This window comes from Tursiops truncatus, chromosome 4 (assembly GCF_011762595.2).
Source record: "Tursiops truncatus isolate mTurTru1 chromosome 4, mTurTru1.mat.Y, whole genome shotgun sequence".
NCBI classification, from domain to species: Eukaryota; Metazoa; Chordata; class Mammalia; order Artiodactyla; family Delphinidae; genus Tursiops; species Tursiops truncatus.
Window position 1 is genome coordinate 102,409,438 of NC_047037.1, and position 23,413 is coordinate 102,432,850.

The 23,413-nt window shown below is 34.9% G+C and overlaps 1 protein-coding gene across 1 annotated transcript in view; it reads right to left on the reverse strand.

Moving 5' to 3' along the window:
• EPHA3 (EPH receptor A3) overlaps window positions 1–23,413 on the reverse strand; it is a 374,642-nt gene that overhangs the window by 125,242 nt on the left and 225,987 nt on the right. Inside the window, exons 4-5 of the mRNA XM_019922227.3 lie at window positions 3,403–3,558; window positions 2,392–2,727 (exon numbers count right to left, since the gene is read on the reverse strand). Coding sequence (XP_019777786.1) covers window positions 2,392–2,727; window positions 3,403–3,558 — 492 coding nt within the window. The remainder of the gene's footprint in view (window positions 1–2,391; window positions 2,728–3,402; window positions 3,559–23,413) is intronic.

Below are 23,413 nucleotides of genomic sequence, written 5' to 3' on the forward strand. Positions count from 1 at the left end.
GAGAAGCTATAATCATGAGATACATAGCAATAGCATTACTCATCTTTTTTTTCTCTCTCATGGAAGACAGTTAAATAAACCTAAGTTACAAATCTTTAAATATTATTAACTACAAAGTTTAAATATCATTAACTAAAGCGAAACAAAAGCACATGTTGCTTGGTCTGAGATCTAGCTTTAAGTGGGAGAGATTACAGATTCAGTAAGCAAGATTAAAATAATGATTCAGTGCACTTCATTAAAAAGTCTTGTCTTTTCCATAAATAAACTTTATCACCATGAGACGATGTAAAATTATAAGAATTTCATCAATATAGGAGACTAGAAGAAAAGTGGGAACAAAGGAGGGATGTGGGATCAGAAAGACACATTTAAACATGGACTCTGCCAGGGGTTATATTCAAAATATCTGTCAACTGGCATGCTAGGGACATGGAGCCCTCAAGTTGGAAAAGTTCCCGCACAGGGATCTGGAGACCACTCGAGTGCCAGGATTTACCCTTTTGGTTGCTGGATTACGAGAAGAAGGGGGACCTGACAGACTGGTCTGGAGACTCCTCTAATGCCAAGATTTATCCTTTTGATTGCTAGATTATGGGGAAGGAAGTGGGGGGCTTGATATACTGGGTTTAGGGGGCTACCTAGGGTACTTGAGGAATTAACCAGTACAGGTGCATTTCTATACTCACCTTCAGAAGTAACTTTGTCTGCTTCTAACCAGTATGCAAATAAGTACAAAATTTTACTAACCAGCAGAGTCATACTTGTGCATACTTGGTGAATATTAGCCCTGATGACACCTATTAGTTTTGTACCCTTGGTAGTTTAACTAACCTCCCTGAGTCAGCCAAGTGAAAGAAAGAAAGTGGTGAATTTCCTGGCTAGATATTTGGCTGCTCTAAGACCTCTTCCAGCTGATGGAATTTAGTCATCTCTCCTTTCTCTTTTCTTCTGACATCCAGTATTCATATCCTCAAAGAAAAGAGCGAGTCCCGCTAGAGAGCAGAGGAACTTCCATAATTTAAACCAAATGTAGAAAAGAAGCTGAGTTTACACTCAATTCTACCTTCCAACTCAAGGTTAGCTCTCCTGGGAGCAGACGTGGGAGTCTGTAGTTCTAGCTGAAGTATTTTCAGGGGGCCATCCTGTCTCTTCCTTTTCTCCTTTTTTGGCTCCAATGTTTATTTTCTTGTGTATAAATTATACAATAATATCTCTGAACTGAATTGTTTGAAATGTAACCCTAATTATGATATCTTGTAGCAACAGTTATGCACAATAAATATCTATCAGCTTAATTTTGCACAGCTTTGTTGATTAGAAAACTGTTTTTTACTCATTCATCACAGTTATCACCTTGGAAAAATGATTGTCTTATTTCAAAGGGATATCACTGGCATGTCTCTGTATACTCTGCAAAGTGTAATTCTTCTATACGTTTGAGAGAATCACAACTAAAACCCCATGAATAATTCTGGACACCACACTGTAAAAAAAACCATAGTAAAAAATATCACAAGAATTATCAGAGAACCGAAAAACAACTAGAAGATTTAAGGGGTGACTGAAAAACACAGGATTTACTAACAGTAAAGAAAAGAGAAATGTTGTGGATGCAAGATAAAGAAAGGTGAGAAGTTTATTTAAATTTTCTATTCCATATTAAAGGCCCTTTGCTTACAATCTGGCAACACAGTATTTTCTTTTTAATTAGGAAAAGATTGTCAGTGGAAAATACAGTTGATGAAATCACCATAAAATTTATATCTGGAAATTTTAAAGATCAGTGATTCCAACTGTTTTCCACCAAGACCTCTTTTTACTAAGCTTCTCCTCAATTCCATATTTTTAATTTTTAAATACAAATTGTATCTATTAAATAAAATGTGTTTCTTTTCTTTGTTTTTAATTAATAAGAGAGTTTTAACTATCTGAGCTATACTACCCAGAGCTTCTGGGGAGTATAAAATAACTGAATAACTATACACAAAATTTGATATAATTATAACTAAGGTAAAGACATTTATAGTTTTAAATATCGTACATAACCTTTTCCAAGCTAGATTCAATGTCTGTTAAGTTCTTGAAAATATGGAAATGCTGCAAGGAGCCCCATAAGTACTATCTCCAGAGCCCCAGATGTTTAAAGATTTCAAATTGGGAAGCAATGGATTAAACTAGCTTAAAATCATCTAACAAATATGATTTATTCTCACTTTGAAGAATTAAATTGAGCTATTTAATGTACCATAACTGTCTAAAAGTAATAAAAAAGAATATCCTGGGGCTCTTTCAAATCTTTTTTTTCCTACCCTTTCTTCCACTCTTTCTGTGAGAACTATTACTTGGCTCTGAGATGGCAGGAGTAGGAAGCATCCAGCAGGTACTCACCAGCCTGGTTAGTTGTGATGCTGACTGCAGCAAACTGTCTCGGTGGTGAGCTCAGCTCTGACACCCCGTTAATGGCATCAATCTCAAAGGTGTAGTTAGTGTGTGCCAGGAGGTCTGTCACTGTCACCGTGGTGTTGGTGAGTCCATACTGTCGAGGGAGGAAGCGGACATTTGGGCTGCATGGCTCACACTGTTTTACGTTCCACCCACATTTTTTACATATGATGTTGAAGGTAACATCTTTCCGGCCTCCTGTGTCCAGGGGCCAACTCCAGTCCAGGATAACCGAGGTCTCATTTATATTAGATATAACATTTCTCGGTGCAGATGGAGGTCCTGCAAAGTAGTTCAACAAAGATTAATGAGCCTCACTTCTGTTTTCTACTACAAGGGAAATAGATCATTTACAGTGGAACTGAAAGAGGTAAATAACCATCTTGTCTTTATTATATACTTTTAATTCATCCTCAGAGGATCCATGAGATTATAGACACATGGATTCAAGAGTGCTGTCCTCCCCGAGCTATGAAGGGGGGAGTTTTGACTCCAGGTTGAAGATGCACTCACGAAGTCCAACAAAGGAATTTACCACTAAATTCAATGCCCTTGTGAATAGTTATGAAAACTTTAGTATTAGTTTTATAAATCTTAGTTCTTTTTCCCTATGACCTATGACCAACATATAACAAGAGGGAATAGAAAAGTAAAAATACAAATCCCATGCCTAAACCTCCCCTACCGTGTCAAAATTACGCAAGATCTAAAACAAGATATAGAAAATTTTCTTTCCTTCTGGGTGTCCTGTTGCAGGAAGTGCTTTAAAAACTAATTCATTTTGTGTGATAAATGTTGCATTTGTGGTGAGGCAAGCATGGAGAGTGAAGCAGAGAAAGCTTTTAATTTGCACATGGAGAGCAGAAGGAAATGGGCCAAATGCTTTAAAAAAAACAATAAGAAGAAAAAAGGAAATAATACAAACATGGAGGCATGGGTTGCAGCAAAACTACTCACGGGTACAAGCCATGGATGGAGGGTCTTTGTCTGCTCGGAAGTAATTATTCTCACACCTGCAGTTCACTGAACCATCTTCGTGAGTAGAACTGTGAGGTGGGCACTTAGCACACTGCACATTACCATCCGAAGGCTTGTAGAAACCTGGTCGACAAGCTACAAACAAAATGACTCTTTTCAGATTTTGTGATAATTTTGAAAATATATTCTTGAAAATACATAAGACAGATTTCAGGAGGCTAGGGCATGCATTCACTATGAATAAAATCTATTTCCTTCTCCCAGAATTCATAGAAGCAAATAATGTGGCCCCATGTAGTTTCTCCACATATACGTTTGTATTTGTACCAAATGTTAAGGGGGAAAAAACCCCCACAAGATTTAGATTATTTTGGCACTAGAGTGTGATGAAATTTCCATCTCATGTTTTCACAGCTTTACTTGGCATTGGACTGTTTGTGGAGAAAATAAAGCAAAGCCATGTCATCACGCAGCCATTCCCTTTTTAAACATGATGCAATGTGTACAGTCTCTGCAGTTAGTACTTAATATAGTACCCACTTGTTTTCTAATTAGTTTCTGTGTGAACAACTTTATCCCCACAAATTGCAAGCAACTGAAGAAAGAAGTCACGGCTTTGTCTATATTTTAAGATTCTTGATACATGGTTCTCCTGAGCTATGATATTTTGTTTGCCCTTGACAGTGTCATATTCCCTAACTTCTCTAGTAATGACCTAAAAGAAAGGTCTTAATTTATTTCCTTGTCTGTATCTCAAATACACAGGGAGGTATAATTTCTATTTAAACTGATATACTTGTGAATTATTACTAGATTAACACTTTTAAAAATAACTATGTTATCTTCTTTCTTTCCATTTGCATCTCTGAATGACATGTTTTTTTTTAAGCCCAATGAACAGGTTGCCAGATATTATTTCAGCTACCCATTTAATATTCACTATCTATTTACAGCTTTTACAGAAACGTCTCCAGTATAGTATTTTCATCTAATCTGATATAAAATTTAAAATGCTGTACTGTTTTATTTGGTCCATTTTCATAATTACCGTGAGAACTGAAATCATAGTGAAAACCCTAACAAAAGTCCCTTGACATTCCTTTGAGGAAGGAATTCAGGATCTTAAATTTTTAAGTTTCTTTGGAAGCCAATACTTTCTTAAGTCTCTAAAACTCAACTTCAAAGCTACATTGAGATTTGATGGCCTAAACCACTTAGAGACTAGACCCTACAGACTATGTTTATCACTGAATTCCAAAATTTTTTTATATCAACTTCATATTGTAAATAACAAGTTATTTGCATTCAAATAAAACCTGTGTGAATAAATCTTAACTTTTATAATCACTAAATGTATTTTAAAAGATAACACACTGTATCTATAATAGTGTATCTCCCTACTGAACATATCTTGGGAGATAACACTCCCAAAGAAAATACATTGACAAAACCAACAATTAGAATAACTTAAAATGATAGTAATCATTAATCGAGTCTTGCTGTTTTCAAGTTCCTACTAAGAATGGCTGCTCAATGACCATATTACATTAAATTGAACAACTTTTGGTACCATACTGAGAGCCAGTCAAATAAATTCTATTGCCCTAACCAAACTTGGATTAGGATTATAAACTTCTGAACATTGTCGTTAAGCACTGGTTAGAAAGGTCCACTCATATCTCATGTCATATTGCCTCAGGGGGAAACGGTATAAAGTATAAACAAACTATGCACTTAACTTCTGGTTTCAATTTAGCTCATTATTGAGTGCCTTTAAATTTGCAAGAGGGCATTGCTGAGTCTTTAAAAGATTAAGTTGCAGTGTTCCAATGTACTTTGTTATTTTGTTTGCTTGTAAATTTATCTCTGTGTTTTTATTTCAGGCTTTTATAGTTTTTACAACATTAGGTATAAAGGTATTCACTAAACACTCAATCACTTTTTGTTAATACTATAAACAGCTATACTATGTGATACTTAAAGACAAGATAGTCACACAATCAGTTAGCTACAGCACCACAGCACAGAATTTCTGATAGTATTGAAAGTAGTTATAGTTATTAAGCCTATAAGTTAAGAATGTGACTTGAACTAGTAACCAGACTTTAATTATGAGTAAATAATAACCTTAGAGATGAGAAGAGTAAAAGACAGGTAGGCACATATACATGCAGTTGAATAAATATCTGTCAATCATCTACTTTTGTTCAGTCTCCTCATTAGTCTTAAAGATACAAATGTCCCTAATTCTGTCCATCCCAAAAAGGCCCTTGAAATTTGAAAGCAGGCAACAGAAATTTAACACAGGCCACATGGAGCAAGCACTCCATTCTGACTGATCTGTTGGAAGAAATACACAGAAGGACTCCCATTTGAGAAAGATTAAGACAGTACGAGTTGGCCTGTAAGAAGCATAATTAAATACACAAATAGATCAACATGAAAAGACAAACTGTTAACTAGAGGAATGTGGTGGGTGCTGTTGGTTACATACTCAGTATCTGAGTCCTGCTTCCTGTTTGCTAATAGAATCCTGATTTTGTTCAGAACTGCATTCTGCCAAGTACTCCCTAAGTCAGATCATTGCAAATAGGGGTGGATGGCCAAAGTTATGGCCAAAGAGATGGCTAAAGAGATACAAACAGAACTCTGATGAAAGTCTTTGGGATACCTTGCATTGATTATGGGCGTAATGACTTACAGGAGACACTAAGTTAAAGGCCAAGAAAATCAGAGAGATGTGTACCCTGCTCTTGTTGACCCAGCAAGCACAAATCTTAGGATTTCTTAACATTTTTTTTTTTTTTTTTTTTTTTTTTTTTTGCGGTACGCGGGCCTCTCACTGTTGTGGCCTCTACCGTTGCGGAGGCGCAGGCTCAGCGACCATGGCTCACGGTCCTAGCCGCTCCGCGGCATGTGGGATCTTCCCGGACCAGGGCACGAACCCGTGTCCCCTGCATCGGCAGGCGGACTCTCAACCACTGCGCCACCAGGGAAGCCCAGGATTTCTTATAATGTCAGAAAAGTAACACCTTGTTTGTTTAAGTCACTGTAGTCAAGTTTTCTTTTACTTGCAGCAGAAAGCATTTCTAAATGATAAAAAAGACAAAGAGAATTCAGTTGAGATGTATTAATTATATAGAATAGCTTAATGGAGCTAAAAAGATCCTAAGAAAACCCAGTGGTCAGTTTGTGTGTTTTACGTCTGAAAATCCAGGATGTTAGGTGACACACAGTTAGGGACAGACTCTACTCTGCATCTTCTGGCACCTGGTAGCTAGCTGATAGGATTTAATCATCAATTAACAGATATTCATTGAATGCTAACTCTATCCTGAGTACAATGCTAGTTTCTATGGTAATATCCTAAATTTGGTCGACACTTTTACTCTTTATAAAGGACTTTCAAATACACCATCTCGCGCTTCCCTGGTGGCGCAGTGGTTGAGAGTCCGCCTGCCGATGCAGGGGACACGGGTTCGTGCCCCGGTCCGGGAAGATCCCACATGCCGCGGAGCGGCTAGGCCCGTGAGCCATGGTCGCTGAGCCTGCGCGTCCGGAGCCTGTGCTCCGCAACGGTAGAGGCCACAACAGTGAGAGGCCCGCGTTCCGCAACAACAACAATAAAAATATATATATATATACCATCTCAATTAAATCTCACAACAGTTCTATTGAAATAATCAAGGTAGATATTAATTTTCTTAAATGAACAATTGAAGCACAAACAGAATGCCCAAGATAACAAAGAAATTCATAGTCCGAATAAGCAAGAAAATTTCTGCTTTTAATTTTATGTAAATCACTCATTAAAAGCAAATCATTCTCCTACCAATTCTAAGCTGTTGGTATGACATTGAAGAATAGTCATCTAAAAAATTTAATGCAACACATTTAATTAAACACATGCAAGTCTTTTTTCATCTATTCCTAGTTAAGACACCATTTCAGAAAGGCTGATGTTCTCTTGTATTCTCCAGGATTTTCTATCTATTTGAGGTGTAACATTGTTATGGGCAGATGAGCAATTGAACTTTTGTTGGAAGGGCAGAGGTTGTCTGTCAACTTTAAGAATAGGGTGACCCCACTATATGTGGGAGCCATACAAGTAAATTTTCTTTTTCTTGATACAAACAGAATCTCTAAATCCTTGACTCATATTGTTCAACAAATTTGAGAATATGACTGAAAAGTTTGTATTCACTAATAAAATTATGATACTAGTAAGAAACATTATCTTTAAATGTATAAGGGGAAATTCTTTATATATTTACTTCAAACTTCTTCCCACCAATAAATAATCTCCTTCCCTTGCAGTAAATCATCTTGTACTGAAATACCTATCCTTTTGTTATACCTTCTTCATTCTTAAAAAAATCCTCATGGAAAAATTTGAAACTCTACCTCTACGGGGCATTAGTACTTGTGTTTTATTATCTTTGCTTATGGTAGCAGAAGCAATGATTGTAATTTAAAAGTATCTCCTTCCCTTCCTTGAATATAAAACTGCTAATATAACAATGTGCACATTTCTCTCCTTATGCATTATGTTAGAGAATGAGAAGGTTCAGCATACGAAAAGTAAAACCCAGGTAATAAGTAGAAAGTAGATATGTTAATGTGTTTTCTTACTTAAAGGAAGTCTTTGTCAACTTATTACAGAATATCAAAGAACAGAGAACATGCAAGAAAGGTAAACAAATTAATACTAATTCAGCTTTATCCAGCTTTAAGTTTAAAAACAACAAACAAACAAATTTCTGCTTTCCCTGTGTTGGCCAGCTAGAAAGCAATACTTAACTAAGGTGGAAATGCACATACTCAAAGCCTGCTGCCAAAATGACAGAATTCTGATTTACATCTTTCCTCCCATAACCCAGTAGTACATGTTCTTGTCAGTCAAACACTGGTAGAATTATTCATAGATTTCTACCTCAGGGTAGTAAAACCAAAGAGTGATTAAACAGTGTAAGATCTTTTAAGCGGAGGCAAACTGCTGCCCCTTTTTGGGTCCCAGAGACGTTTTATCCCCTTGCTGTAATGGAGATTTTTGAACTAGTTAATTGTGGCAGGAACTCTGGGCTTTGAATAAGCAAAGTAGGAATGATACACGAAACTAAATTAACCATTAAAAATGGGATGTAGCACCTCCTCAAATCCTACTGGATATCATCATGGATTTACTAGGAATCAGACTTGTTCATGTAATGTTTGGATTTCATTTATTCACTTTCAAAAACCAAACATGTACTGATCTCCTAAGATGACCTAGACATTTTATTGTGTCCAGTCACAGTGATAAAATTCACAATCCTAGCTTTAAACAGGAGACCAATTAATTCCATATGGTGCCGTTATTTTAGAAATGGATCTTCTCACTTGAGAATGTAAGTGCTAAGACACTTTGCAACACAACAGTTTTAAGTAATCTTCACCAAGAAATTCCCTAATTTCACTTCTCTATATCCCAACTCTTCAAGGTTTTCAGCATCTTACAGGAAGACCACTAGACTGGGAAAGAGGAAACGTAGGTTTTGATCTAGTTTTTTCTACTAAATAGGTATTATCTCAAAGTCACTGACCAGGTGTCTTCCAGTTTTTATGAGGTAGTTGGGATAGTGACTTCCTCTTCTAAAATAAGTCTGAAGATTCATTTTTAGTTATTATTATCTGTTCCCAGGTTAGATCTTGAGCAATACAGAGATACGAGATTTTTCTTATTCATTTTGCATGCTCTGTGTCCAGCACATTGCCCAGCACCTAGCAGTTGATGAAATACATTTTTTAAATGAATAATTAACTTGTAACCAATTGTCCTCTCTGGATTTCAATTTCTTCATTTATCAAATGATGGTTATCGACTATCTTGTCTCTTAATACTCTTCAGGCTAGACACTTTAAAAGGTTAATGCTTCATATACCAAAATTTGTAAGATTCCTAGAACTTTCTGAGTAGAAAAAATTAGGAAAAGCATCTTCACTTTCATCCGTGATTTAAGGATTAAAATAAGCCATTGAAATTACAAAATCACATAGGGCAACAAGACAAAGAAAAGAGGCTCTCTTCTGATTTAAAAGAAATATACTTGAATCAAGAAATGACAGGTTTTTGCCCTTCTCAGTGTTTTTCTATATCAGAGCAGTATATATTCAAAGGGTATGTGGATTTCATGATTGGATGGATTGAATGATAAATTCACTGCCAAGCAAATAATTCCCTATTATTATATTTTCATCTTACCCAGTAGCATAATAGAACTATGTTTCATTATATTCTTCCTTTTATGTATATTTTAGATAGAGTAGAATGTTTAAAAGCTGGGAAATCTTATAGGAATAAATAAAAACTAAAATATTGATATTAATTATTATTTTAAATTTTTTAAAATGTAGGAAAGTGTGATTTTCTTTTGCTCTTTTAACAGTAAGGAAAACTAGCACGATACTGAAAATACAATTTAAAAGACAAAACATTTTCCTTCTGTTAGTCTGAAGTGAGGTTTTATTTGTCTTTTTCTTGTTAATCTACCTTTTAGTTCCTCTATTTTAAGTGCCCAGTTAGTGAGAGTATGCATGTTCATTTACTAAGCGAACCCCAAAACTTATTGAAAAAGCCCCAGGATGGGCCACAGTAGAACAAAAATGAAGAAGCTCTTGCCAAATGTTAATTTTCTATTGAGAACACTAAAAATATGAATAAAATAAGAGAAGGAAGCCAAAATAATACCAATTTGTAATAAATGAATTAGAAATATTTTGGGAATCTGCTGATTCCATATTTATAAAGAGGTAAGAATAAAACAGGAACTAAATACTATGGGTCAGTAGTGGGATAAAATAACAAACTACCAGCTTTGGAAAAATATAAAGAAAAAAACTATGAAATAGGGAGTATTATGAGCACTAGCTATACAATGAATAATAATTATAAAAAAGCTTCCAGATAGAATCTTGGCCTCATTCCCAAAGCACATAGCACACTTTTCCTCTAAGATGTAATTGATGGGCTTGAGTTATGCTGATACAGAGAATGGGTAAAGTTACCATAGTGAAAGGAAAACAAATGCACTTAGTAAACCATGGTGGCTACTGTTGAAAGAAAGTAGACAGCTTTTCAATTGCAAAGTGAATTTTGTCTCCAGTTGACTAATGTGGTTGACTTTTAAGAGAAAACATGGTACTAATTAAGGGTTAAAAGGCTCATTTCAATTTGAATTAACTTTAAATTAAAAAATAAAGCTGTTGGTAAATAGGGTCTTTTTAGTATTCAGACCTGAGCTCTATACACACAGGGCTATATTATCAATTCCCAGCCATAAACACAAACTAATGACCAGAACCAGCACTGACTAAACAGATGATTTCCTGGCCTTGCAATTCCAGGCCTGAAAGGGTCTATTTGCCAGTACAAGGTCAAAGCAACTGTTTATTCCCAAAATGAGCTGTACTCCACAATCTTACAGGAACTCTATTCTTTGCCATTTGAATAGAGGTACAATGCTTTGAGGCAAGGCAGAGGCATTTCAATACACTGGTAGTGGTTACGTTCAGTCATTAAACCCTGCCTGCAATGTGCAGCATTTACAAAGTGATCAAGTGTTTCCTTCTTCTGCTCCTTCACTGTTCAATAAAAAAGGCCTAAGGCAAAATGCCACCATACTATTACACACAACAGAATCAATCACAATCTAGTGTGGCTCAAAGATAGCTTAGTAACAAGACTTTATTGCATTTGTTGTTGTTCCATCAGATTTAGCAAGACAGGTGCCAGTAACACTGAAATATGTTCAATGCATGTTCACCACCAAGAGAACGTTAAAAGAGACCCTGCTCCTAAGGACGCTGTGTTTTGCCAGCTTTTCAGTTGTCTTCTACTTTCAAGGAAGAACGGTGTGCTTTAGGAGTAGGAGTAGTTGAGTTTTTCTATTCTTAATTATCAATGCCCAGAGAATGAGACCAATTAATAAAATTTACAAATTCATAGAAACATGTATGTTATGAGCAGGTAAATACTAAAACCGGGAGGGAGGAGGGGAGGTGGGGGAGGGAGGGAGGGAGGGAGAGAGAGAGAGACCGATAATGAAAGAGAGAATCATTTTTATGGGATATTATTGTGGTGAACATAAAATGCATAGGACCCAAACCTATACTCAGAATATATTGAGAGACAGCCTGGAAAAGCTTTTGAGAATAGTGCCAGAAGTTTTCTTTAGAGCAGAATAGCATTGGAATGTCTAAGAAAACCATTCCTTGGAAGGGATTTTGGAGGAGGTAAATCACTTCCATGTCAAAATAAGCCCTACTATGGATTAGCATTTTCCAGACTACAATGGAAATATAGCTAGAGCTTGGAGATGTCAGCAGTCCAATACTCACCTTTATAAGTCAATTTTAGGAGAATAGAATTGCCATCATAGATTCATAGTCACCCAGATTAGAGTTTGAGATACAAGTCATGAAAACTTCAGATGCTATTTCCAAGGATCTGTTGTACATGAATGCATAAAGAACAACCAGGTCCTCTGTATGTTTATATGCACAAAGATATATGAACAATGCTATTTATAATATTGGCAAATGAGAAAGAATATAATGCCTCAAATTAGAAAGGTGGTTAAACTATGCTATGTTCATACAATTCCATATATAAATTATGCTATTCTCATACATTTATGAGACACATTATGTCTCACTCAGAAAGATGCTCATAATATTTTATGGCAAAAAAGCAGAATAAAACAATGTGTATGCAATCCTTTTATTGTTTATATTTTTTGCTTATTAACATATCACTTATCTAATGAAAAACTTAAAAATATTAAAGTCTTAGAATTATAAAGATTGCACATACACACACAAAAGAATCAAAACACTATAGTTAATGAACGTGTGTGTGTGTGTGTGTGTGTGTGTGTGTGTAATTTGCCCTTTAGGTGTATATCACGTAAAGTGCAAAACTAAATGTGTACTATATGTGGGGCCTAAATCTATACATCTATATTACTCTCTCTCACTCTCTTTTCCTACACACACACACACACACACACACACACACACACACACACACACACACATACACACACACTCACACACACCACAGTTTTGATTAGCTCTTGCTTCTATTATACTGGTCAAGGAGTTTCATTTTTCTTCTCTCTCTTCTTTAAAAAAGCAACATAGGGGAAAATTATGGTTGACTGCAAATGTTGATAGCCCCACTAATGTGAATTTCACACTTTTGATCTCAAGTAATTCTATCTCCACTTGGGAAAATTTACATAGAAAATAGCACAATTTTAAAAATCCAGGATTTAAATGAAAACCTATAAAAGGTGGAAAACTCAGAGGAAAAGAATTCTGTAAACACTGCAAGACACATTGCAAAAATATTTGCTCTCATAGCTACACTGTTAATGATCTACTCTCTAAAAAAAAGAGAGAGCCATCTAGAATTTGGTGGAATGATGACATTATTGTATTTAAATCAGCTTTATATTTTAGGCAAGTTTATTTTTAAATAATGTCATTTTCTATTCTGAGGAAATACCTCTGCAACTTTCAAATGTATACCTTAACAACTCTTATAATCCTATCACCTTTCCATTCCATTTTTATTGTTAGATTTATGAAAATGACTATTTGATAATATTCTGGTTAGAAAGCAAATGGATTTAAAATAAACCTCTAATGTGTCTTTTATACACTGAGCATTCACTTTATGATCACAAAATATTACCAACTAGGAGAAGTCTGCAATTTAAAAGTATTCAATATTTGCTTTGAGTTACTTCATGGCTAACAGCAATGTATAAGGTAATATAGAAAAAAAATGAGCTAATATAATTCTAGGATCTCTTTTAATTTATTTTTATGCTTTTGGGAAATACTTGCTCCAAAATAGAAAGAGGATTAATATTCAAAGCATTCTGAAATTCACTTCCTTAAATGTGTAAGAATGGATTTCACAAGGAAAATAAAAAACTATTAAATTAGATGCCCATTGGATCAGCACAATCATTAGCTGAATGAGTGTTTCAAAATACCTTAAATCAATCATTTATTTTGAAACTATTAAGGAAGACACAAACATTCATAATTGTGTAGAACAGTATATTTATAAATTTGAATTTCACCTAAAATTAATTCCATCCTATTCAAGAAAAAAATATTTTTCTATTTGCACAAGAAGGGCAGTTGCCACAGAAATAGAGAGTAGTCTTTAATGATGTTATGAAAATAAAATGCAACAGGCTTGAATACCTTAAAATGGTTAATTTCTAAATATAGAGATGAACTTTTTTTTCATAGTTATGACTATTATCCTAGAACATTACATTCAACTTGGAAGACAGATGCATTGCAACAAAAAGACTAAAAAGGTTAAATCCATCTGAGAGGAGGAGAGAATTAAAGGGCAGAAAGAATGGGAGAAAATATAGAGGCAATATTAAAATGCATTGTTTACAGTTGGCAAATACATACCACTCAATACAAATAACTGGGACAAAAGAGTTTGGAACATAAGGAGTAAAAACAACAGCAGGAATATGTCTGCTGCTTTCATTCACTCTGGTCATCTCAGATAACTTCAGATTTGGTAAGCTGTGCTCAGTGTTGCTATCCTTGAAGTAGTGGGAGGGGAGGGAGAGAGAGAGAGAGAGAGAGAGAGAGAGAGAGAGAGAGAGGGGCAGGATGGAAGGACAGAGAGAGGAGGGAGTGGGAGGGAAAAAAGAATGGGTGTGTCTTTGTGTATGCTAAAATAGCCACATGTAGTGTGTGTGTCTTGTCTGCAGCAGGTGTGTGTGTTTCTCTCATTTAGACCACTGTGTGCATTCTGCAAGTGTTTCTTCAGGGCAGAGATCATTACATTCCACCCACTCTCTGGAGTAACTGTTTAAGATTTTGTTAACTGACTTCGGAAATTCATTCAAGATAACTGTTTGTCTTCTTATATTCTGCAAAGTTAGGGGTTTAGATCTTGTACATGAGGCTAGATAGGTGAGGGATTGGGAAGGAAACTGGGCATTAAGTCATATCTTATCCCAGCAGCCTTTGAAAAGCCAGGCAGATTGCATTACCTGCTTGCATCACCTTCTCCAGATCTAGCTACCTGAAGAGAACACCTCACCTCTTTGTAATATGATAAATACCATTTACTGAAAATCTCCTCCATGTCAAGCACTATACTTCTGTTTCATCTCTGCACTTACAAAAACCATGTGAGACAGGTATTATCTGTTTTTCCTGAGGAGATGATTGAAGTTTAATGCTATTAAGTGCATTAGCTGCTTACCCCACTATTTTAAATGTTGTAACCAGAAATTATACCCAAGTCTGAGGGATTGCTAGACACAGATATGTATGTGTTTTTGTTTCCATTGTCTTCTCATCATGTAAAACTTAAAAGTGATAACTAATAAAGAACTGACAATGGATCCATCACCCTAAAATTAATGTAACAAATTTATATAGTATGACTATAAAAATATTAGACAGAGCTTACTGGCACAAGGAAAATAGATTATCTCATTTTCTTGCAGTAACCATTTGCCAATAGTAATTTTTTTCAACAATATCTCAAGTCTACGTCTAGCAAGATGGATGGCTCTGATGGAAGGAAATTCTATTCATAATGAACAGAAAATGCTTAACTGTTGTAGGTCTGTTAGAAAGGTATTTGTGAGCTAGATTTCTGTGCAGGGGAATCTGCCTGCTTATCATAGATTGGATTTTCTACTTTCTCTTTGTTACCAGCTGAAACAAGGAACTTTATTTTGTAGTGGGGGAAAAGCATACCATAAACAGTTTCTAATCAAAAACAAAAAGGGCTAATGCAATTTCACTTTACGGTGTAATTTGTTAGTCTGTTAGACATAAAGAATTCTCAAGTAGCCTAGGAAAATACAGTAGTCAACTTTATATATCATATAGGTGTTTTTCACTAAAAAATTACATTGTATTTGGAGTTCTTCAAAATATCTACTGAAGAGTAAATACTTAGGATACTAACAAGAGTTAAACAAAATAGCAACTTTCCCAAGACTGGGGGAGATTTGATGCACTTCAGAAGAGGTGCTTAGATCAGACAGAAAAAGACAAATATCATATGAATATCACTTACATGTGGAATCTAAAAAAAAATGACACAAATGAACTTATTGACAAAACAGAAATAGAAAGGGGATAGCTGGGGTGGTGGGGAGAGATTAAATTAGGAGTTTGGGATTGACATATACAGACTACTGTATAAAAAATAGGTTAAAAAGTAAATCCTTGTTAGGACCTACTATCTTGTAATAATCTATAATGGAAAAGAATCTGAAAAAGAACACATATATATATGTATAACTGAACTACTTTACTGTACACTTGAAATTAACACAACATGTAAATTAACTATACTTCAATAAAAAATAAATAAAAATTTAAAAAAGAAAAGATGCCTAGAAAATGCCTTAGCACTCTCCCCAATCTGTACTTGTCACTCTGATTATATATTCAGCACAACTAAGTAACAACTGATTTTAAAACCAATAAATTTTTTATGAATTAGGACCAGAAAATAGCACGTTTAAAATGCCTTAACATAACTTATAACCTCGGGATCCATACAATTTTCCTTCTGAGGAATCTTGGTTCACAGTACTTTCAATTTATTTGATGATAATATAGTAGGAAGCTATATCTTAAAAAAAGAGAATAAGCTGTGTGACTACATAAATTTAATTTCATGTTCAGTAATATCTGAAATAATCCAAACTCATAGTCCAGTTCTCATTTTTGATTGCCTTCACATTTAACCATGTGTGCGCTTATAGGACTGAGAAAATTGCCACTACCTGAAATCCTTTTCCCAAAACTGTGCTTAACTCAGTTGACAAGTGATATATCTCGCAAGGCAATAGAGTTACTAGACCTACATATAAACTACATGCTGAAGGTTTGACCCTGTTTTTATAAAACACATGTATAAAAAACATTTTACTCTTTAAAACTCAACTCCTATTATATCACTGTGGTGTGACAGCTAAGATAATGAGCACCTAGAATGCTTGGCTCATGAAAAGTGACCAACAAATGCAGTAAATTTTGAGAGAATAATAGAAGCTTTCTCCTTCTCTCCATAGCAGTGTCCCATTATAATATTTCCCATGCCCAATTACTAGGTTTAACCAATCCTAAACATCTTAGTAGACCAAATTTCCCTTTAAAGAATCAGTCTCATGCAATGAATCAATCATGAAGTTCCATAATGCAAAAATAGGAAGAAGACAAGACAATTAAAAAATATATATGTATGTGTTCCATTAGGTGCTAAATGCAGAATATATAATATATGTAAGATATACATAATATAAAATCTTATATATATGATTAATGATAAATCATATTTTAAAACTAGAAATAAAGAAGACTAGGCGTCTCTTCAGTTTCTCCTAAACATTTTTTTTAAAGAAATTCTTCAATTACATTTAAGCAACTATCTCCAGGATAAAAAAAAAAAATATGAGGTCTATTTACTAAAGAAATTTAATTCCCTGAATGAACATATTAGCCTAGAAGAGAAAAGGTGTACGTGAATTTCCAATTGAGTAACAATAATGATCACAATATATACACCATCTAACCTTAAAAGTGAAATCTATCATCTTCTGTGATATGTACAAAGCACTAAAGGATGTATGTGTTATGTAAAAGACAGAAGCAAAAAGTGGAAGGCAGAGCATTCTAGGGTGAAAGCCTAGAGGCAGGAAGGAGTTTTAATAGTTTATGAAAGTGAAAGAAAAAAGAGAGTATAGCTGAAACTGAGAGGATACATGGGTCTCAAATCAGTCTGGGGAGGCACGCAGACCAATCAGGCCATGCAGTGCCTTCAGGGTTATATTAAGGGCTTGTTTTTACACAGTAAGTGGTGCGGGAGGTCGTTGAAAGGTTTTATGCTAAGGTACACCACAGTCAGATTTACATTTCAAACAGCTCATTCTTGCTCCTTTGGCGAAAACGCATCGAACTGAGTCAAGAATGGGGCAGACAAGATGCTACCGAAATAATTCAGATTAGAGATGATATGACGTAGATAGAAAAATAGTTATGGGCATAGAAGATAGAAAAATAGTTATGGGCATAGAAAGATGTGAATTCATTTGAGAGACATTATGTAGGTAACGTTGATAGCTCTTGGAAAGAGCGCAGATGCCGAGCGTAAGGTAGAAGAAAGCATAAGGACTGACATCTAAGTTTCTTGTTTGAGTTTTTGGGTGTTATCCCTATTTCCTGAGGATGGAATGAATGGATGTATATAGGTAAGGACACAATAGTTTAATTGGGGGTATATTTCATTGTGTTAGGCAATTGGAAATGCCAAGTAAGTATTTGCTGTACTAAATTGTGTGGTACTTATATTATTTGTACTGCAAAGAAACTGATTCCAATATTTTCATGTTAAGGAAAATGCTGCATTTAGTTTTCTTTGTCCTATAGGCTTTCATTTAATGACACCAGATGAAGTTGGTTATCAAGAATATGGGTTTTGAGAGGAGCCAACATAATCAAGCAATATATGGCTTTTTTATGTAAAAAGAGTACAATAAAATATTGCTGGAGAAATCTTCCATGTTACAGATATATTAGAAAAAACAAAGTGTCTTTACTAAGTTGGGTGATTTTTCCACTTAGAACATGGTAATAATTAAACCAGAATATTGATTTTGATTTGCTCATGAATAGATACTTGGCTTCCCAAACAGAAAACCTATGTTCATGAACTCAACATTTGCCTGATTTTTGCTAATACATATTATTTATCACAAAGCAGATAAGGAAAAAATATTATGAGCAGATCATCAAAAATATATCATGACTACTGGAGCAACATTTTAAAATGCAACATTAATGCTAAGATATTATTTTAATGTTCATATTGTAATTAAGAGCACATGTGCAGACTTCTCAGTTTCGAATCTTAACTCTGCCACTTCCAGACTATGCAGCTGCACAAGTTACAAAGCCTCTTCATTTCTCAGTTTCTCTGTGTCCATAATATAGGGATAGTAAAAGAGACCTACCAGGATTTCATAAGAATTAAATGAGAGTATAATGTTTCAAATACATATCATAAATTAGTATTACTATATATTCATATAAGTAATTAAATATTTACATAGTGTATACAAACATTTCTAAAATCTATGACAAAAATCAATAGATTTGTCATTATACTTTAACAATATTAAACCTCATTTTCCTTTTCTTAAATTTTCTACTTTTGGAAATATATTAGGCATTCATTTATCCTTGAAATATTACTGCAATATCCTTCTCTGTTAAATTTATAATTTTCCAGAGGATTCACAAAAATATATCACAACACAGCACCTTCTTGTCAAAGTAAATTATTGATAGATGTTTGGCTAGTCCTTCACTGTTCCCAATACTTCCAATGATCTCTTTGTGACCCTGGAGATTTCCATAGATATATTATGTCTATACAACTTTTTAGTTAACACAGACAAACCAGAGCAATGTTTTGCCCTTGGTTCCTGGTTGATACGCCAGTCCATCCCATCACACATGACTAATGCCTTCACTTTCTCTGTAACCCTTGTATTTATTGGTGGAAGGTGCTGAATGGGTCTCCTCAGGGGTAATTGAAACAATTACCTCTGACTTTATAGCTCAAAGCCTCTTTGCTTCTTTATATAGATTCACTCTTTCCACCCCCAGTACTGCCAATTCTTTATTTTTATTTTCTGGCTGCCATACGCCCTAGCAAACACTTAACAAATTTGGCCGACTTGCCTCCACATCTTCTCCTCACTTCTTGAAGGAGCCTCTTTTACTGAGTTTCAAAACATATCTGACTTTGAAACTCTTTAGTTTTCCTGAGACTTATTTCTTCTTAAGTACAGACTAAGGTGATATGATCCTTTCAACTTTCAGCCGCTTGTCCAAATCTGTATCATGTTGGCACTGACCAATGTCTCCTCTGATAGCTTTTCTGACAGTTAATGAGAAGTAAAAGGCTAGAGCTATTAGCCCAAATCCTAGGGGATAAGTGTCCAGATTGTGAAAACCACATGCACATATGGCAATAATTGGCAGGCTCTTTTAGGTGATCACAGAATTATTTCCAAAGACCCAATGGATACTTGAATAATTCCTTGGTGCCAAATAGGAAACTCTCCTGAGTATATACTTCTTTTTGTGCAGTCACTGTGTTTTGTTTTCCCCAAATGGACTTTTCCAATGAAGCAGATTCATTTGAATAGTTTATGCCAGAATTTATATAATTCTACCAAAATTCTAGACTTACTCTATGGCAAGTGAAACCTCAGAAATAAGATACTTCAGCTCCACCCTGCATAAGGTATTATAGAGCTAAATGAACAGAAGCCAACACATTTACACATCTAAGTATCATAGCGCTAGGCGCAGCCGCTCAGCCTTATAAAGTATATTCCTTCAGGAAGCCTAATACCATTTCTAGAATGCTATTTTAACTCTTTCTCATCCTTTAGATTTTTGCAAAAGTAGCACAGCATGGAGTCTATTTCTCTTGTGGCATTTATTAATTGAATATTTAGGGATTCAATTTTATATATACTTCTAAACCTGCTCCTTTGTCCAAGCCGATTTACAAAGCTCTTTGATACTCCTTTCCGTTTACTTATACTTGGTAATAAATTAAGCATTCCACAGAATCACAAGCAATTAATAAATGAGTAGAATGTTGCAGGTCTTCTAACGGACTAACAGAAATTTAAAGGGAGTGCTTATTTATTGAAGTAGTTTCAGAACATTTCCTTAGAGCATAATTATTTTAACTTATTTTATCTTAATATTTACATATTTTAACTTACTATTATTTTATCAATAGTTTGAACTATAAGCACAGCTTCCTTATTCAACTCTATCCTTTCATGTAGAAGAAAGAACAGTTCAAGTTTGGGAGGTAACAGACCTGTGCTCTAGTCCTGACCAGCCCTACCTAGCTGTGTGCTGTCTTACGTTGAGGGAATTTGTACCAGACCCCATGGTGGGTCTCAGACCTCATTGGTGGTTGTAGATGGGATTGATACCAGGTCTTCCTCCATCTCATGTGCTGCTTCCATTGTGCTCACGGCATAGAACTTTAAGAGCAAATAACAAATTTATCCCGGGTCAATTTAACCTGGAATGCATGTGCTTTTGATAATATTTTATTCTACATACATGTTCCTGTATTGAACTCTGGGAGCAGCCTAATATGCCAAGCCAGTGGTGTGAACTTCCCCATGGAGAAACAGAAACAAAACAAGTACCCTTCCCTAAATTTATATTATCCATCATTCCTTCCTCTATCAATTATTATTGGCACAAAATTGACTTTTCAATAGCTAGGATGATACTGATTCTGCTTGAGGAATTTCTTTTCAATTTTACTTTACAGAGGAATTTATAGTCAATTCATTGAGATAGGTTGTTACTTACCACGTGAATAAAGTAATTTTAGTCAATAATACCATATTTGAATATTCCATTGACGATTTTTCAGAAGTTGTAGAAGACTTTCAAATACTTTCTGTGATGCTGTATCTCTGTATTCATTGCTGGTAACCTAATAATTAATTTTTGCTAATCAAGATTCTAAATAAGCATATAATTAAGTTTAAACAAGGATTAAAAACTCTTGCTATGTAGCTCCATGGCTTTAAAGAAAAAAGTTCACAGGATTGTTGTTTTATTTAAAATCTCATATCCTAGAATAAATAGACTTGGTCATCTATTTAGCACTCGTCTCCCAGGATTAGAAGATGACATAAGATAGCTCAATGATCACATTGGAGAACATGTTTCCCCTAAAGCAAAGATAATATCCCTGTAGTCACCTTTAGTTTCTTATCGCAAGTTACTCTTTCATTTGCTGAATTTCCATTCGTATGTGTCGACTATAACTTGATAATTAAACACCTTTGGGACACTAGGGAACACCATGAGATGAACACTATTCTGAACACAGCTGGAGGCCACTGAAATGCTGCTGCATCAGACGAAGTGAAAGGCTTGGCATCGTGGGAGGATAATGGCAGGGAGTTGGCACTTGCATGTCGTTTTCCCCAACATTTTCTATTTGAATTCTTTGTACATGCATGCATGCCTATCATTCTCCTAAATATTATCAATAAAATGAGTAGTATGACAATATAAATTAAACAGTCACCCTTCTTAGAAGTATGCAATTTTTTCAATATCAGAAATTTCTAGTGCTTAGAATTCTGAACATTTTGAACACAGCCATTGCTTAAATCCACACATTTTTAAAATAATAACAGAACAAACTGGTGTTTATAAATGTTTTATATGTATGTATATGTATACCATTATTTGTAGACACAAACCTAAGAGTATCTTAAATTCACTTCTATGGATACTTATAGGTAGCATATCAAAAGCAAGATGTTACACCATGAACCTCAACTGAAAATGTGCTAATCTTTTTTTTTTTTTAATAGGGAATTCACATGGTAGCTTAGCATTAAAAGAGAGAGAAGCTATTTCAACATTTTATGGCATCAGTTTACACAGTCTGAAGCCCCCATTTTCACGCAAAGGATAAGCCTGTCTCCCAACAGGACAAGTTTGGGGCAAGTCCTCTCCTCTGGATAGGGTTTTGATGAGTAGTGCCACTGTGCTTAGTCTCTACGAGTTTCAGTTTTGTCACCATCCTGACTGGTGTACTAACTATGTAGTTCTCCTGTTTGTAATTTTAGCACTTGCTTATACTTCAATCTTAATATATTATACTCTTATTATCTCTCTGTGGGGCTCTCAGCCCTATTACACTGAAAATTCAATGAGAAGAGGAGTTATCCCTTATATATCTTTGTATATTAGGTATCCTAACACTCCCCAACATAAAATTGATAGTTAATGTTTACTGAAACAGATTAACTCTAATACATACATACATACATGCATATGCACTTGTGTATGTGTGTGCATTTACGGTAGCTAGTACTCATGCCATGCCACAATATTAGCTCCCCCCTCAATCTCTTTCCCCAAAAGTTCTCAGATTATATAGGAAAAAAGAAAAGAGAAATGAATTTATGAATAGAAATTTAGAAAACTGTCTACATTTTAGAACCTAGAGAAAGAGTAAATGATACTGGGAAGGAGGTACAGGGAGTAATGAATGCGATATACGGATACTAGGGTTTGATAACTTGATACTAGGGTTTGATAACTAGCAAAAGAATGAGCAAGAGTAAAATATTCTGAATAAAATACGAAAAGTATGAGAACCAAGGAAGTGTGGATTGAGCAACTTTGAGATTAAGGAACATCAATATTTACCATTATTTTGGGGAGATGTGTATGCATGTGCATGTGTGTATGTGCTTGTGTGCGTGTGTTTGTGTAATTCTGATTCCACAAAACAGTTTAAATGTAATTAACACAGTATAAATATTTGTGCAAGATGTTTTACCTTTTCAAATATATATACAAAAAGAAAACGCATTACTTAATAACAATTCTTGTGCTTTCTAACTCTATCATTCTTCAGTGGTGTCATTTTTGTACCTTTACATATTGTGAGTAAACTCAGTTTGGCATTTCCATAACCAAAAGTTCTACAATTAGGTTTTTGATAAATGTAAGCTGTTGTTTGGAAATAGAATGCATTTACCCACAGGTATCATCAACATAACTCTTCTGTATCAAAGCAGCCTGCCCATCTGATCATTTATGTGCAAAATCAGATATTTTGTTTAATCATTGTGTACAAAGGAGTGGGGGACTGGACATATAGAAGGATTTTTAGAAGAAGTCAAATTAATCAAAAATAGTCTGAAATGGAAAGGGCTTGAAAACAAGCCAGGATAACCGAGTTATACAAACTATCATCGTACTCTTCTCTAACCCCCCAATACAAACATCCAATCAAAGGATGAAGAGAGTCCTTAAAGAAGGAACTTCCTTAATAGCTGTTAATAATGTACAAAATTAT